Here is a 15,668-nt window from a genome sequence, read left to right as displayed (position 1 = left end):
CGTTCAGAATTCTAGTTTAGTTGCAAGTAAATTAACGCCATAAACGAGAAAACACACATTTCCATTTATTTAAATGGAACTCGAGGAATCATACTGCCGGAGCCTGACTTTATTTTTATTCAACATTTATTTTAAAATGGTGGGGTAGTTTGCTCATCGCTGATCCTTTGTGCTTTTAAGCAGTCGTGATGACGTCGAAGAAAGTCATTCCCAAGTGGACTGTATGCCGTTTGGGTTTAAGTTGAACAGCCATGATCCTATCATTAATCTGATCGAACGGAAATACGTCCGCGAAGGCCGAGTCCAGCTTTCATCTGGACTTCAGACACACGAGCGTTATCTTTTCTTATTTACAGATATGCTCATTGTCGCCAAGTCAAAGTAGGTGCTTTATAGCTTGTGTCTGTAAGAAATATTTCCGTTTAAAAAATTCTGCATTTTTACTGCAAGATATGTCTTTCATGTAATATTATTTGTAAGGTGCGTAAACAATTTTATCAAAAAAATCACCATAAGTTATGTTACTGAGGAAAATCTATTATCCTTGGCCACGTCTAAAATCGTTTGTAACCGTCTTTGGTCGATATCGCGTTTCGACTGTAAACGCGTCAATTACGCCAATTTGGCATTCCGTTTCCGTCGATTTACTCCGTGTTGTGCTACAAATATGCACTACAGTATTACTTGATGCAGTCATATTTTTATATCGATACAAGTTTACTTGATTTTAATGCTGTCGTTTTAACTTTTAATGAACACTTGGTTATAGTGTCCGAATGTAGCTTTACATGTTTTTCTTTATTTACATAAAATACCAACACGAAAGTCTGACATTTTCTTCTGTTTTTTTGTTGTTGAGGATAGTTGTTTTTTAACAATGTTGATTTAAATTCTACCAAACGCGGCATTCATACAACCTACCATCCATTGCCAGTTTGGAACCGAGAATTCGAAAATGTTGTCCGCGAAATTGAACCAACTGAACTATCTACAAAAGTTTCTTATATTTTTAATTATAGTTAAGTTGTTTTGCAACCATAAAAGTAGTTTCCAAACACGGAAAGACGTATATCATAAATGGGAATATTAAAATGGTTTACAAAAGTGCTTTGGTGGTGTGTAGTGGACTGGTGATATTCGTTCGATATATTTCTAATGTAGGACTTAGTTCTTTAATGTAGGACTTAGTTTTTGCCTATACGCCCTACGAAATCCACAGTGGGCTGAAAGCATGTAGGCGAGTCAGCAGCGAGTTTAAAAAAATGTCATTTTTAAAATGTTTTAAAATGGGCTGCGTTGCGTTAAGAGCATAAAATCCAAAAAAATACCCACATTGCACCAACTTACTTAGACATTAGTAACTTAAAATGTATTTGTATAAATTCTAGTTATTTTTAGAATCATTGGACCACGCCACGCAATTATACAACAGCGTATGACTTGTCGTCAAATTCTCGGGCATGTGGTCGCCGCTTTTAACCACAAACCGCGTCGTGTTCTAACCGGAATTCCTGCACTTCGCATTGTCGAGCTAAAACAACAATCCATCTGCGCGCCTCATACTATTAATTTCCAATAATCACAAACTGGACTCTTAAATCGAGAGCGGTTAACCAATTGCAGCTCCTCCAGCGCATTTAGGTTATTCTTTCAACCACTCACTATTCTTTGCCTAAATGCTTTAAAATAGAAATTGTTTATAGACGTAGGGCGTAAAACTATAGATTACTATTTATCTAAATATTTTGTGTTTGCTAAACTCTGCTTTGTTAAAAAAATTATAAAATATTTAGTTTTATTACTGCTTGTTACAGTCATGTATCCTTCTTTTAGATCATCATCCAATTACAAATTAAAGAAACGGACACGCTTAAGCGAAATATGGCTGAGTGCAGAGCGAATGGATGACGTCAGCGAAGTAACAAAACTTTCAGATCATTCTTTTGTCTTGGGCTGGCCAACCACCAATGTCGTCGCAAATTTTAGGTAAATTTAACGTACTTTAAACCTGTTACGTACATTTTAGTTATTTTGGCAACGAAGTATTTGTGAGGTCACTCTAGTAGCTTTGCTAAATGCAAGTTTGCATATTCGTAACTCGAGTTTAAATTTTGCAGAACATTTAATTATGATAGGATTTGTTTTCTTAAAAAGTCCTTACCCCAATATAAGTATTTCGAAGTATTACGCAATGGATATGAGACTAAAACTTTTAAAAATATTGGGCCTACTATATTCAGTTGGTAATCCGGGTACGGTTGTGATTGCACCTTAAATATATAATTATGCAATATTTTGTTTTGCATCACTAAGAATGTATGTGCGTAATGCGTATATATGTGCTTGTTTATTTTTTTTATTAAAACAAACCACCCAAGCTCTGTTCAGTGTCTATTAAACAACGCCTTTGGGGCCAGGTAAAAACACGGCAAGCATCTTGCGTCGTGCCCACAGATAGGCTATGTTTTGTAAACAATCAATCAACGAACATAGGTGCGTCTTTTAAACTTACGGGCCCAAAGCCGAACGCTTCCAGTCAAACTTTCCAGTGTTATTTGTGCTACAGCTCTAATCCACCATCGAGTTCTTCGGCAAATTTAATTCTGCAGAACTCTTGGCGGTCTTCGAATAAGCCAATTCAGGCTTAAAGCTGTACTTGAACTTGGCCATGAGTGTAATGTGTTCATTGTGGTTGACTGAATTATGGGCTTCGCAGTTGACACAAGTGTTTTGTCAAACCAAACCAGGAAAGAACGCTTTACATTTTGACAATGATGACTGTCGTTAATCGAAAAGCACGAAATTCCAAGTGGCCCTTGCGGAACGCGCCGTTATCTTTATAACAGTTTTGTTTACAATTATTGGCTGTATATATTTAAACATTAAAGTGGCTTAATCAAAACACTAAATCCTCATTCTTTTTAGCATAAAATATACTTCAATATGATTTACTATAAAGGGATATTTATTTTGTTCTTTCGTTTTAGTTCACCGGATCTGAAAGAGCTGTGGTGGAACGATCTAGTAAGGTATGTCCATTTAAATTAAATAAATTAAACCTGTTTGTCCTTGTGAAGTTCATGTTATGAATTTGTTATGCCTCTGAATAAAGAGGTTTGTCTTGTTCTTCATTTGGGCGCTAGTGCTTAAGTTGTAATCCAATTATGTTGTTGATGTTGAGTTTTAGGGCGCTTTTTCAACGTTGGATTATGTGTTGCTTTTCTAAAATCATAAAGTAAACATTTTTCATAGAAAACGTTTTACACACGATATTATTATTAAAGTCGAAAATTGTCTATTACTAGTGACAGAGACTGCATTTTCACAAATTAAATGAAACCAAAAAATCATTGGAAAACTGTTTTTCAAAAAGAATATGCGTAAATGGAAGTATGAATATAAACTCATACCGCTTTGTATAATCACACTGCCCTAAAGCTACAACTTGTTTCACAGGCATTCAGCCAATACTTAGTTGAGTTATTTAAAACAAGCCATTAATTTAACATTTTACTAAAGTTGGGTAATTTTTTGACTTAGCAAAAAAAATTTGTTTGGCAAAAAAGTGAAAATCTACACGTTGTGTCAAAATTTGTAATATCAAATCAGGTCGTTTACTAAATGCACATAAATCGTTTACATAATTAAATAAAGTTGTAATATTGTTGTTCATGTTAAATTTTAATCAAAATTTAGTTTAAATGAAATTCAAGAATTAACCACGCAGGCCTGGTTTATCGCTTTAGGTTCAACTCGAACTTCGTTTTTTCCTTAAATATTTATGTATCTCTCATTTAAAAAAACTGATGATTTGCAATGATTTCATTTACTATTTCGATTGTACGATAGTTCTTCGTTAATTTCGCGCAATTATTTTATCATTTTCTTTCAACTAAACTGTTTACGCAACAATTTTCTAAAATAGCTAGCGTATTTTTGTCTTTGTCATTTTTATAGTTGTATGTCTTTTTAATATGGGAGAATTTCAACTAGGATTTTCGGGGGTTTCACATAAACCCCAAAAAATAACTGATTTGTGTTCCACCGGTGGCAGTAGTAAAACATCATAAACATGTGACTGACGCCGCCAAGATAATGCAGTACATAAATGCGTTGTTTTTGCCAACGTTCATTTAATAGGTCAAACTTTTGTTAAAAAATGATTTTTTTGTAATTTTTAGGTCGAAATTTGTCAAAGTTTAATTATATAAATCAAAATTTCTTATTTTAGTTTAAAAATTATGCGCTCTATTAATTCATCACCAATGAATATACACATAAGCGCATCGCTTTAATATTTTTTAAACATTTAAGGTCCTAACTTGTACACAATATATACCATATACAATGGTATAACCGTCAGGCAAAAACAAAGGGATGTGAGTTACCCAACGACCCACAATCTTTTCGCTATTGAATGCCCGCTCTTCCGGACGCGTGCTCCTCAAAACGTCGCCGTTAATCGCCAAAGGTGGTCGTTACCTCGTCGAAAAATTGCCAGTGAGCGATTTTAAGTGGTCGAGGAAACGCCGACGACCGCCTTCCACTGTTAGGCAACTCGCGGTGGCCGATTTCAGGCGTAATTGCACCGCAACGTTTGTGCTTTGACTGTTGTTGATAATTCGCCAAATGTTTTCGTTGCGATTCGACTGCGGTGTATTCTGCTGGCTGCACTATACGCATTCTCGTCTGCCATTTGCTACCCATAATTATTGTTTTGGGATATTCTCAGAGAATGTTGTCAGTAACTGAGTGATAATTGTGTTTAGTTAAACGTTTCGTTGTGTTTTTAGTATTGAATAATTCTCTTTATATACAACAATTCCGAAACTTGTTTTAAATAATTTGCTTTCCACAAAGTGCAACATTTTCGGTTTAAAAGTATTAAGGAGCCAAAAATGTTATTGTTGCCGTTAAAGACGCAGCTTTCGTTTACGTCAAAACCTTGTTAACGAAGTGTTGTGTGGCATAAATTTTCTGCCTGGATTAAATAGTTTGAACGATTGACATGAGAAACAGCTGGTACAAGTTTGGTCCCCTAAATAAGACGGTGCCTATTGAGCAGCAGCCACACTGCCACACTGCCATACAACGCCAAAATTCCTGCGAGGAAGCACGCGACACGCATTGACCCCCTGCTTGTTGTTGGTCTGGGGTGATAACAAACCCCCAATGAAGCGGTCACGTGACAGGGGCGCTTTGGTTTCAAGTGGGGCGCGTTGCTCCCGGGAGTCGATTTACCTACTTCCGCCCAATTCCGATTGCAGCTAAATGTGCTGAGTGCTGGCGTGCCTTCGTCACCTGTTGCTGATCAGCGCGCGTATATTTTATGGCTGGTGTGTCTACACTGGAAGGCCTACTTTGGAGAGATTTGATTTGCACGGCACTGGTATTTTTTCCGTTTTTAATGCGAATTTAAACGGAATAACACAACTGCGCACCGATAGATGAATTTGAAACAGTAACAGCAGTCAGCGAAAACTATAGAATAGGGGTGGACATCCTGCTTCCCTCCAAGTAAATCATTCGGCCCTCAACCTCTTTCATAAAGTCACGAAACAATTTCTTATGTTATTTAGGCGCCATGACTACCCTGGATTGAAACTGTCAACAATGGAGTTTTCGCAAACTTATTACACCTGAATGCATTTTATTGCGCTTCGTACGAATCCATTGTTTATGCCTAAAACTATTATTTTAACAACAACATTCTCAGTTTAAATTCAACGGTCCGCAAAGAACTTTTAAGTTTACGCATTTCAGTTAATAAACACAACACTTTTATACAACAGACAACAAGCTATTTCTTATATGGACAGTTTCTCACGTTTTAACTGTTGCTTGTTTTATTTAGGATAATTGTAAAATTAGACATGATTATTATATCATTATCATTCCTGAGAGTGAGTAATTTTTTAGAAATACTTCTAAATTGCATTTATTTTTAACATTTAAGTCCCAATTACGGCACCTAAAATACTTTATCTTTACCACTTAGCCCACAATTTGATTTGTTATAGGTTGTACAGTTGAAATGAATATTTTGACAAATTTCGCAAAAAACATGTCAATAACAAAGTACATAACTATTAAGAACAACTTTATTCTCTAAAACAGTTTTAATGTTACTATTTAGCGATTCAGTATTGTGTCAAACATTTAAAAGCTGTCAGTGAGTGTTTACGAGTTTTTGCCGATCTGCAAATTGTGCGTTTGAAATAGATTGCTGTTATTCATACAATGCATCATATTTAATTAAACGTAATTTAATATTTGAAGAAAAAAAGTAAAGACGACCCGAAAATTATATTAGTGTACAACCAAGATATTTTACTATAGTATATATTTTACGCAGTTATATGGCCCATAGTTTAGGCCGCTATATTGCAGCCCCAGAGAAATTAAGTAAAATGAAACTTGAAGAAATCCACAGAAATGCGTTTAACAGGCGGTAGTGTATACCGGTACCAGAGAAATTACAGGCACTGAACTATGACTCCTGCTCAAAACCCGGCTTGACCGCAAGTAACTGTGTATCGCTCCGGTCTGGCTAGTGGCTTAAGGTCTAGGCTTTTTTAACTGAACCAAATGCGCAGACGCCTGATCGCGCATGTTTGTTTTGGCTTACAAGAATAAAAGCTCGTTAGTATTACCTTTTTTTCATTCTTGAGTGCTCTGAATAAAGCTTTTTTACTCGTTGGTACAAACGTTGTTTTTTTTGGCGAAACGTTCACTGAAATAATACGGAATTTAACTAACCTGCCCTGTTATTAGAAGTAATCAACGTTTGACTTATATTTCATAGTCGTTTCTTATTATACTATAGTTGGCATTAAAATGGTTCGAATCGTTTTGGAGTTGTGAGTTGTGATTCAAATATTTACCCACCGATAATTTTTTGATAAACGTTCCTAAATTATAATGATCAGAATTATCTCAATTACAAACCTAATTTTTTAGACTCTCGAAAGAGTGCCAGGAACGGGAAAGTCCAAAAACTGTCAGCGTCCGCGTTTCCTTCCAAAACAGCAACAACATATTAACAGTACGTTGAAAGAAAGCGTTCGTTATTTTGTAAAAGATGTCAATTTGTTGTTTTGGACATATATGTACGATTGTACTTGGCTGACTTTGACATAACAATAATAATAATTTAAAGAAGTTTACTTGTTTATGTGGTTTTAAATTGTTATCAATAGACAAACTATTTTATAAAAAATACAATCAAACTGTTTATAGGTGATAATACTTTCCACGATAGTTTATTTCGATGTCGTTTTTCCGATTACAGTAGTAGTCCAATTATGTTATAAAAACACTGTATATTTTATCCACTCTTTCTTACAGTTGTCAAAGGTCATTGGAGTTATGACGAATACAAGTTTTCCCAATGCAAATTATATATACCATATTTTTTTGCGATACGTAAAATGTAACATATTTAAATCTTTAAATCCCTCTATTATTAGGCTACTTTACGTGCTTTTTCATTCGGTAGAGCAAAATGTTGAGTGTACACAGTCAGGAGAGCGCCAGGGATACACTGGAAGCAGCAATAAGAACGTTTTCAGCTGAGGTAAAAACTAGAATTTACCCGTTATATTAAGATTTCTCAACTATTTTTACATTGAAAAATAACATTCGTGTACAACAGGACAACAATGAAAACTTTCAACTGTGGGTTTCTTGCGGAAAAGATAATACAGCTTATCCTCTAATTGGTAAGATTTTATGTATTTTATAGTAATTTTACTTGTAAATGAAATCTTCGTATCTAATTATTTATAATGCAGTGAACCTACAAATTGTTAACGTGTAAATAGTAATTTAGAAAACAGTACCGTTTGATTGTGTTACAATTCACGCAAGGTGGGCGGTTCTAGCGTTATAAAACAACCCAAAGCCATCTGAGAATTAGTTGAAATACATCGTTATAGGCTTGGAAATATGATTTATGATATTGCCTTTAGGTTTCGTAAATTATGATATGCCTTGTTTTTTTAAAAAATCACGTTTCAGATTTCCTAAAATTTTTGCCAGTCTACAAAATATTTTTCTTCCTAACTCATAAAGACGTAGCTTAATGGCCAATTTTCATCAGTTGATGTTATCCTAAGTACATACCTCGATCTATAGCATTTACAGGATTCTAACAAATTTCTAATATTACTAATTTGAATGGCTGTTGGCTTTGGTATTAGTCTTACCAGTTTTTGCACGGATTGTTTGGTCTATTGCAAAGATGTTCACACTAAGTGACTTTGAGTAGTGCAGCGTCATTAAAGGAATGCTTTTAAATCGCACCACGCACTTCGTACGACCAAGTTGTTGATATTTGGCACGTTGACCTCTTTGCTAAGCTCACTTGGTTCGCAAACAAAATTCGATTTCGGCCTTTTGAAAACCAAGCTAAAATAACAGCTACCTTCAGAAGCCTGGTTTACTGGTACCCAAATGGGTGTTGTTTTGATCAAGTGTGGAATTGGAATTATTAACGGCGTAAACTTCTCTCAATAACTGTCGGTAATTTAATCCCTTTTTTAAACATTCTAACCTGTATTTTATTTCTTCTCTCGTTAGAAACCACAATAACGTAAAATTGAATTTTTTGAAGGACATGAGCGGCCCCACGCAATTAAAATGAATTGCATTCGCGAAGCCTTTGCCTCAAAATCTCCTGGATATGAAGATGTTAGAGGCGACTCTTTATTCCTCACACTTCCAAGCGACAAGCTTTCTCCAAAGTATGACTGTCAATTTTTCCTCCAGGATCAAACGGGAAGCGGAAAGCAAAGCCTTGGTAAGGGATAGAGTGTATACCAACGTGGGCCTCAAGTTCAACAGCATCAATTTTACTTCTTAACTTTACTTTGCGTCATTCTATTTTACTGCATAATTTGCGACCTGCGCTATAAAAAGGTTTGCCATCCTTGGTTTTGGTCATTTGTGTTTTTACTTTATTTTGTTGAGTTAACGAGATAAGAAAATATGAACACGTTGCATTATCTCCGTTCACTGACGAGCTGCAGAAAGGTAAGAAAATGGGTAAAACAGTATGTTTTATGCAGAACAAGGACAAAAACGTCTTGCGCGCATTAAATCGAAGACCCCGAGCTCAATCTTCGGTTGGGCACGAAAGCGCAGTTTGTCACGTAACAGATCGCGTCGCCACGAAAACGGGGAGTTTACCGTCAATCAAAGGACTCACAGTGACTCGTGGGAGTCATGTGACGAGCCGATGGCAAATCTGAGCTTAACAAGTAACTATTCCCTCATACCTTCGCCCACACCTTCCGGGGGTGACGACCCTAGCTCCCCCAAGCTGTTCACCCGGCCGCTGGATCAGCTCTGTAAAGATGGGAAACTTCCAACGCCAGTTATGGTAAGGAGTTTGCTAAAATACACACCTGCTGATTTAGAGTTTTAAAAGTCTAGTGGATTACTGCTGAATTTAACCTTTAGTATTTCTTTTCCTTTCTAGGTATAAACTACGATGGCTATAAGATTTATGTGTAGAACAATAGCAGTACTGTGAATCAGACTTATTATTTAAATTATGCAGTAATAACTGTAAAGCTTCTTAACTTTATTTTTCTTTGTAGTCACTGTTGGATATACTTTATCGCAAAGGACCATACACAAATGGTATATTTCGAAAATCAGCCAATGTGCGAACCACACGAGTTGTTAAAGAGAAACTAAACCAAGGTATATTTTTGATGCCCATAAATTTTTTTCTTAGATTAATGATTTTATTGTCCTGATATTAACCCGTAAATTAATTTATCAATTATCACGAATCTCTTCTTTCGTCGGCCTCATGATCAAATTATTCTAAAAAAAACTGTGTGTAAAATGTTTCGGAGTATATACGCACCGTCGCACTGTCGTACCATTTTTTCGAAAAAAATCAATTTTATTTTTTTGCGAAGATTTTGAGTACGACCTATCGGGAGTTCACGTTCACGTAATCGCTGCTCTCTTCAAGGAGTTCCTGCGCAGTATTCCTGGATCACTTCTTGGAAGCAATAACTTTCAAGCGTGGTCTGACGCTCATCATTTAGAGGACGAAAAGAAAAGAATAGACGCGATTAAAAGGTAGGGATAGTTTTCTGTGATTGTAGTTAGGCAATTTTTTGTACTAACACCAATACTTTTTTTATCAATAAACTAACTCTGATATGTACATTTTATGGCGGCTAATGCCAACCTATAACATTAATCTCATTTGAAAGCATTGACAATATGTGTTCGTTGTATGTATAATTTGTGCGCTTTGTGTACACTAGACGTCATTGTTGAAATAATAATCGTTACGCTGTCTCGCGTAAAACTTTGTACACCTTCACTTATTTGACAACGCTTTAATTTACAACTCTTGGTCAAACAACAATTTCTTCTCGGGAAGTTGTTTGTCAAACGTCGCCTTTGTAGGCCTACACATCCATATTTTATATTTAGGGCCCAAGGAAAAATCGAATCGAAAGCCTTAACTCCAAACAGTCAAGTTTTAGGTTTCAATATCAATTAATTATAGACAAAATGTAATATGTTACTCAAAACCAAAAAATGTATACAAAATAAGTATTACTAAGTGTAGGAAACCTCGTCACCTAACTTGTATTAATACAATAATATAATTAGGTAATTTTTTGTAACGATGTTTGTTCGTTTTTTTTTTGTTGATACTTTACTACCTTACCAGAGACAGCCATTCACGGCAGTACTATAAATTGAACAAAATTATAAAAAAGAGTTACTCGCATTAGATATTCTAAACCTTATACGTGCCTGTCACTTTTTTAGGCAGATTGATTTATTGGACGCATCGTCGAGAAATCTCTTGCGCTATCTAGCATGTATGCTGAAGGAAATATCTCGCTTATCGGATCAGAACAACATGAACTCGTTTAACCTTTCGGTGTGCTTTGCCCCAAGCCTGATGTGGCTGCCTCCTTCGGTCGACCTAGTCACGCAAACGTCCTGTTCCAAAGTGGTAAAAACAATTTGCTTTAGTTTCTGTAATCATTGGTGAAAACGCCGTTGTTTTAGCTTTTGTTTTATTATTTGGTTTACCAATGTTAACCGAATAACTTTAATCTGTAAGTATGCTTTGATAATCACCTTGTATTTTAACCAGCATTCGTTTAACACTTTCTTACAGATACAAGAATTGCTGCATTTTATGATTGAAAATTACGAAACGGTGTTCGGCGATGAAGAGCTACCATTGTTCAAAGAACCTTCCGAAGAAAACGTCGACCCATCCTTATTCAAGAACGGTGTGACATTAATTAATAATGGTTATTTTAGAATTATAGCAAATTTATCCACATTGACCCAACATAACTTTTATAAATGATTAATTAAACTGCAAAAATTACGATTATAGCTTCAACAGGATGTTTTCCTTCGTCAAAAGCTATAGACACGATGTTTGAATAAGCCTTAAATATCGTTTTTTAACGAAAAAATTATGTGTTGCAGAGGACGCGGTAACTTCAGGTGAGGAGACGCAGCAGTTCTTCGGCGATGCGGATGACACGACGGAGGACGATAAAGACGAACGGGAGGACTCAGTAAAGGGTGTCGAGGACTTTGGTCAATTCGACAGGGGACGATCCACCAGAAAGCAACTCCAGAGGAGGAGATCAGCACGAAAGAGTCTCAGCTCAATTGTGAGATTTTGAAAACTTGTAGTCAGATTAAATTATTAAAACATAAAACTCCAATTCAAAGTAGCAAATAATTAAGTTCAAACTATAGGCTTATCTAACGTTATGTGCTAATGAATTATATGATGTCACAGAAAAACGTCGCTTCCTCAATGGACAGTTTAGACCAAGACATTCTCGAAGCCGAAATTGTCCTGGATCGCGCAAAGCTCGAGCTGCAGAAATCGATTGAAAAGTATGACGTCAACAAACGTCGAACGCCCGCTGATCGACGTCACAGTGCTGACGTGTGCAGTCTCAGCAACGACTCGGGATTCACGACGCTCAGTGGAGACGACGAGGATTCACACAATCGACGTCACAATGTTGAGCATGTCTTTGGATCCCAAGATGGCCAAGCCATTGTGGAAAAGGTAAAAGTGGAACCGGGCTTCCTAGGTGGCGTCAAAATCATTGAGGAGGACTCGGGTACGTGGAGTTTTTCGACCACAAGAGGGCTTGCTGACGGATCCGACCGAGTTACGGTTAAACACGTCGAATCCGCCACTAGACGAAGATCGGAGCCCATTGTGAGACAACCGATAAAAGTTGCTGCGGAACGTAATAAAGGTCTGTTAAATACAGCTTTAGGAATTTCATGAATCTAATGATAAATTTGACTCGAAACAAACACTATCGCTAACAGAGTCCACAATATTACTTAAATCGCAATGTACTTTCAAACCTATTTCAAAGGCAATTCAAAATACTTTGTAGTGTATGTATCCGGGTGGTTGACTACGCCTAATATTTGTAGTCAACCTGAAGTTTAGATTTATTGAAATATATTTCCAACTCATTTTTGTGTATGTATTTTAGATCCCCAAGTAAAAAACCAACCACAATCGTATCCCCTTAAAGAAGATTTGAGTTCAACATTAAATGGGACCACTTGTGCCAACAGTAGCAGCAGCAACAACAACAACAACAATAACAACAACAACAACAACAGCAACCACAACAACAACAACAATAACAACATGAAAATCAACAGCAACAACAACAATAATAATAATAACACTATTAATATCGTAACGAACAAAATAGCGGAAAGTTACATAAAAACGATTGGAGAGTTAAGCGTGGAAAAGCTCATAGAAAACAACTGTTTGCTTTCCGAAACACTGTTCGAACGCACTGCTGATGACGCAATAATGCAAAAATCACAGCGACCTACGTCACTCAATTTCGACGGAGGTCGTCGTTCATCCACCGCTGACCTCATTAACAACCGTGAATTGCAATCCGTGCACAAAACTATATCAAAGCACGGTTCACGACACACTTCAAGGCGCTCCAGCTATACCCACGGTTGCCACATAGCAATGGCGTCCGCTAGCAAGCGTAAGTCAAACGAGATTTTTTATACTGTACAGTCGGACAAAGACGATTATTCCCCAACAATGGCCATGGAAGAAACTAAAAGAAAAAGTGAAAGTGAAAGTCCCAATCCTGTTTCTACTCCCGTAAAAGCGAACGACGAGACGCCGACCGAAAAGCCGAAATCGGCCTTTGTGCCATATTCCTATACAACAACGTTTTGTGGCGGTGTTGCAAAGACGCCCAATCCTGCGTACTTGCGTACAGATGACGTCAGTAATCTTTCAGAAGGTGGTTCCGACTCCGCACTAACTCCTACCCGCAGTCGCCGCAGGAGTCGTGGAAAAGTCGGAGCACTTAACGAAGCGTTGAGAACCTCGTCCATCGGAGGTGGGATGAGCCTTTTCAGTTTGAGCCTTCCTTCGAAAAGTTCAACGAGTGAGTTTCTCAGCTCGTCAGCCGATACGACTCGACACGGCAACCTGAAAAAGGTTTATTCGTTCGACAGACGCCTGCGATCCACCACTACTTTGTCACCCTGTGGCAATTTTGACAGATCAATGTCGAATTCGGTCAGAGCTAAGATCAACGCTTTTAATCACGGAAACGTCCACAACCTTTCCAAAAAGAAAATGTCGGACATCGCAATCCACGACCTACTCCTGTCTCAGCATAACAAAGAGCGAAAGACTTCAATGCCCGTGTCCTTCGCACACCTCGACTCCATTGTGAAGAGTTTTGACGAGCCCAATCCCAAAATGCAGCTATCAAGTTCGCAACGAGCAAGAAGGCGAAAGGAGAACCTGGAGACACGGATGAATGAAACGAATTCTTCAGCTACGAATCCGTCTAAAGCAAAGAATTGTGAGCCGGATAGTTCGCCTGATCATGACGCGGCGAGAAAACTTTCCGATGAGGCGCTGCTTTCCTTGTCGGAATCTCTTGCCTTTGGTAATCGACAAACGCCACGAAGCAGCTTCTCGAAACCAGGTTCAGTCGTTCAGAGTAAGGCAGAAGTAACAGTTAGCTCTAAAAATGACCAAGTTTCAGCCTCGACAAGACGAAGGTCGCGCCGAAAGAGGAGTTCAAAATCGCAACCAAACAATCAGAGCTGTTATCACAACGATAACAACAACAACACCAACATTACAAGCTGTATTGTTGCCCAGGTTGACCGAGAGCAAAATCGAACGCCAATTGTTTTCAAAATGAAAGAACTAGAAAACGCTGAGGAATCGTATGTTTAATGAAGCCTAAATAATGTAACGCGGTTATTCCTAAAAATAAAAGTTAAATCTTATACAAACCGTGCTATATTTATTTATTTTGTTAATAAATGAAATAGATTCGTCATTAAAATTATAATATGTTTTTACATACCGAACTTGAATTTGCTGTGGACTATATCATACGTTATATTACGCCAATCATTTAAATATTTGGTGCCAAGAATCAAATGTCACCTTTCACTTACACTGTAGAAATGCCTATTCATTAATGAAGTTTGTGCTTTAATTGGCCAAAATTAGTGATTCACTCCGGTAAAAATCCCCAAAGGGACTAACTTATATTTTAAAAGGTAAATTTTACAATAATATAGAAAGCTTTCCTAGTTGCTTTAGCAAGATAGTTGTAATTGACTTCCAAGTGGAATTTTTGTGTTGTTCTTATCATTTATTGAATATAGTGATATTGGTTTGGTACTTAAAATTTGGGTAATTGAAAAGCATTGAGATTTTTTCTAGTTTAACAATAGAAGTTTAAGCAACACTGGCCTACAAATGGACAGTTAATAATATTTGTGTCTAAATATCCGTGTTCCATTTTGTTATGTTTGCCAATTTTTTTCCAAATAAGCGCACTCTATTTCGTATTTTGCATGTAACTGAATTTATATAAGATGTAGTTCACCATATAGGTAGTTGGTGTAACTGGGGATTTATTCCTTCCCAATAAAAGACCGGCGTTTGATTGTGACTTATATTACCAACTGACTTACGTATTCTAAATGTATACATTTTTTCAGATCATTTGTTTTATAATTTCTTCTAGTTCACCTTAATGTTGTTTTCTGTATCATTGGTCTTTATTCTTTTGTTCATTCCTTTTTATTCGATTAAATCAACTGTAACTTTGGCGTGAATAACACGTGACGTTAGCTTATGACTAAGTTCAGGCAAACACACAGGCTTATCTAAAATGAAGAATAGGGTAAAGCAATGCGTTTAAAATAAAACCATCATTTTATTTCACATGAGTATAAAACTACTTTAACGACAAGATGTGTTGAAAATTAATAATCAAATAAAGTTAAAATTGCCCTTCGCTGTCAACAAAAATGCCACTTAAGATTTGCAGTGGAATTGTTTAAAAATTGAGAACAATCTTTATGTGATTTAGTTAAAAGACGCATATCCTAGCCCTGGTTCCAATCTTTGTGTGTCAGTGTGATACTATTTGCAAACTTGTCAGCCAAATTGGTATAGTTTAGCGTGCTTATCCAACTAGTTTAAGGATATGTAGTGATGTACACATCATTTTAAAGTCCAAATTGTGTCTGGTCACCTCGGTAAGCATTTTCAAATATTCCAAACTTAATAGCCCCGCAATTATTCATTGTTTAAATCGGTAGCT

At 36.7% G+C, this 15,668-nt stretch overlaps 1 protein-coding gene across 1 annotated transcript in view; it reads left to right on the top strand.

Annotated features, from left to right (window-relative positions):
* Window positions 1–15,171, top strand: part of LOC146138022 (uncharacterized) — a 35,056-nt gene extending 19,885 nt beyond the window's left edge. Inside the window, exons 8-22 of the mRNA XM_083393433.1 lie at window positions 181–381; window positions 1,834–1,986; window positions 2,988–3,029; window positions 6,961–7,045; window positions 7,499–7,576; window positions 7,655–7,721; window positions 8,615–8,800; window positions 9,069–9,382; window positions 9,603–9,708; window positions 9,933–10,098; window positions 10,807–10,996; window positions 11,165–11,282; window positions 11,488–11,678; window positions 11,810–12,284; window positions 12,534–15,171. Coding sequence (XP_083249559.1) covers window positions 181–381; window positions 1,834–1,986; window positions 2,988–3,029; window positions 6,961–7,045; window positions 7,499–7,576; window positions 7,655–7,721; window positions 8,615–8,800; window positions 9,069–9,382; window positions 9,603–9,708; window positions 9,933–10,098; window positions 10,807–10,996; window positions 11,165–11,282; window positions 11,488–11,678; window positions 11,810–12,284; window positions 12,534–14,281 — 4,120 coding nt within the window. The 3' untranslated portion in view covers window positions 14,282–15,171. The remainder of the gene's footprint in view (window positions 1–180; window positions 382–1,833; window positions 1,987–2,987; window positions 3,030–6,960; window positions 7,046–7,498; window positions 7,577–7,654; window positions 7,722–8,614; window positions 8,801–9,068; window positions 9,383–9,602; window positions 9,709–9,932; window positions 10,099–10,806; window positions 10,997–11,164; window positions 11,283–11,487; window positions 11,679–11,809; window positions 12,285–12,533) is intronic.
* Window positions 15,172–15,668: the final 497 nt, after the last annotated feature.

This window comes from Ascidiella aspersa, chromosome 7, assembly GCF_963924565.1.
Source record: "Ascidiella aspersa chromosome 7, kaAscAspe10.2, whole genome shotgun sequence".
NCBI classification, from domain to species: Eukaryota; Metazoa; Chordata; class Ascidiacea; order Phlebobranchia; family Ascidiidae; genus Ascidiella; species Ascidiella aspersa.
The sequence above is the reverse complement of the archived record's forward strand: the minus strand, read 5'-3'. Positions and strand labels throughout refer to the sequence as shown.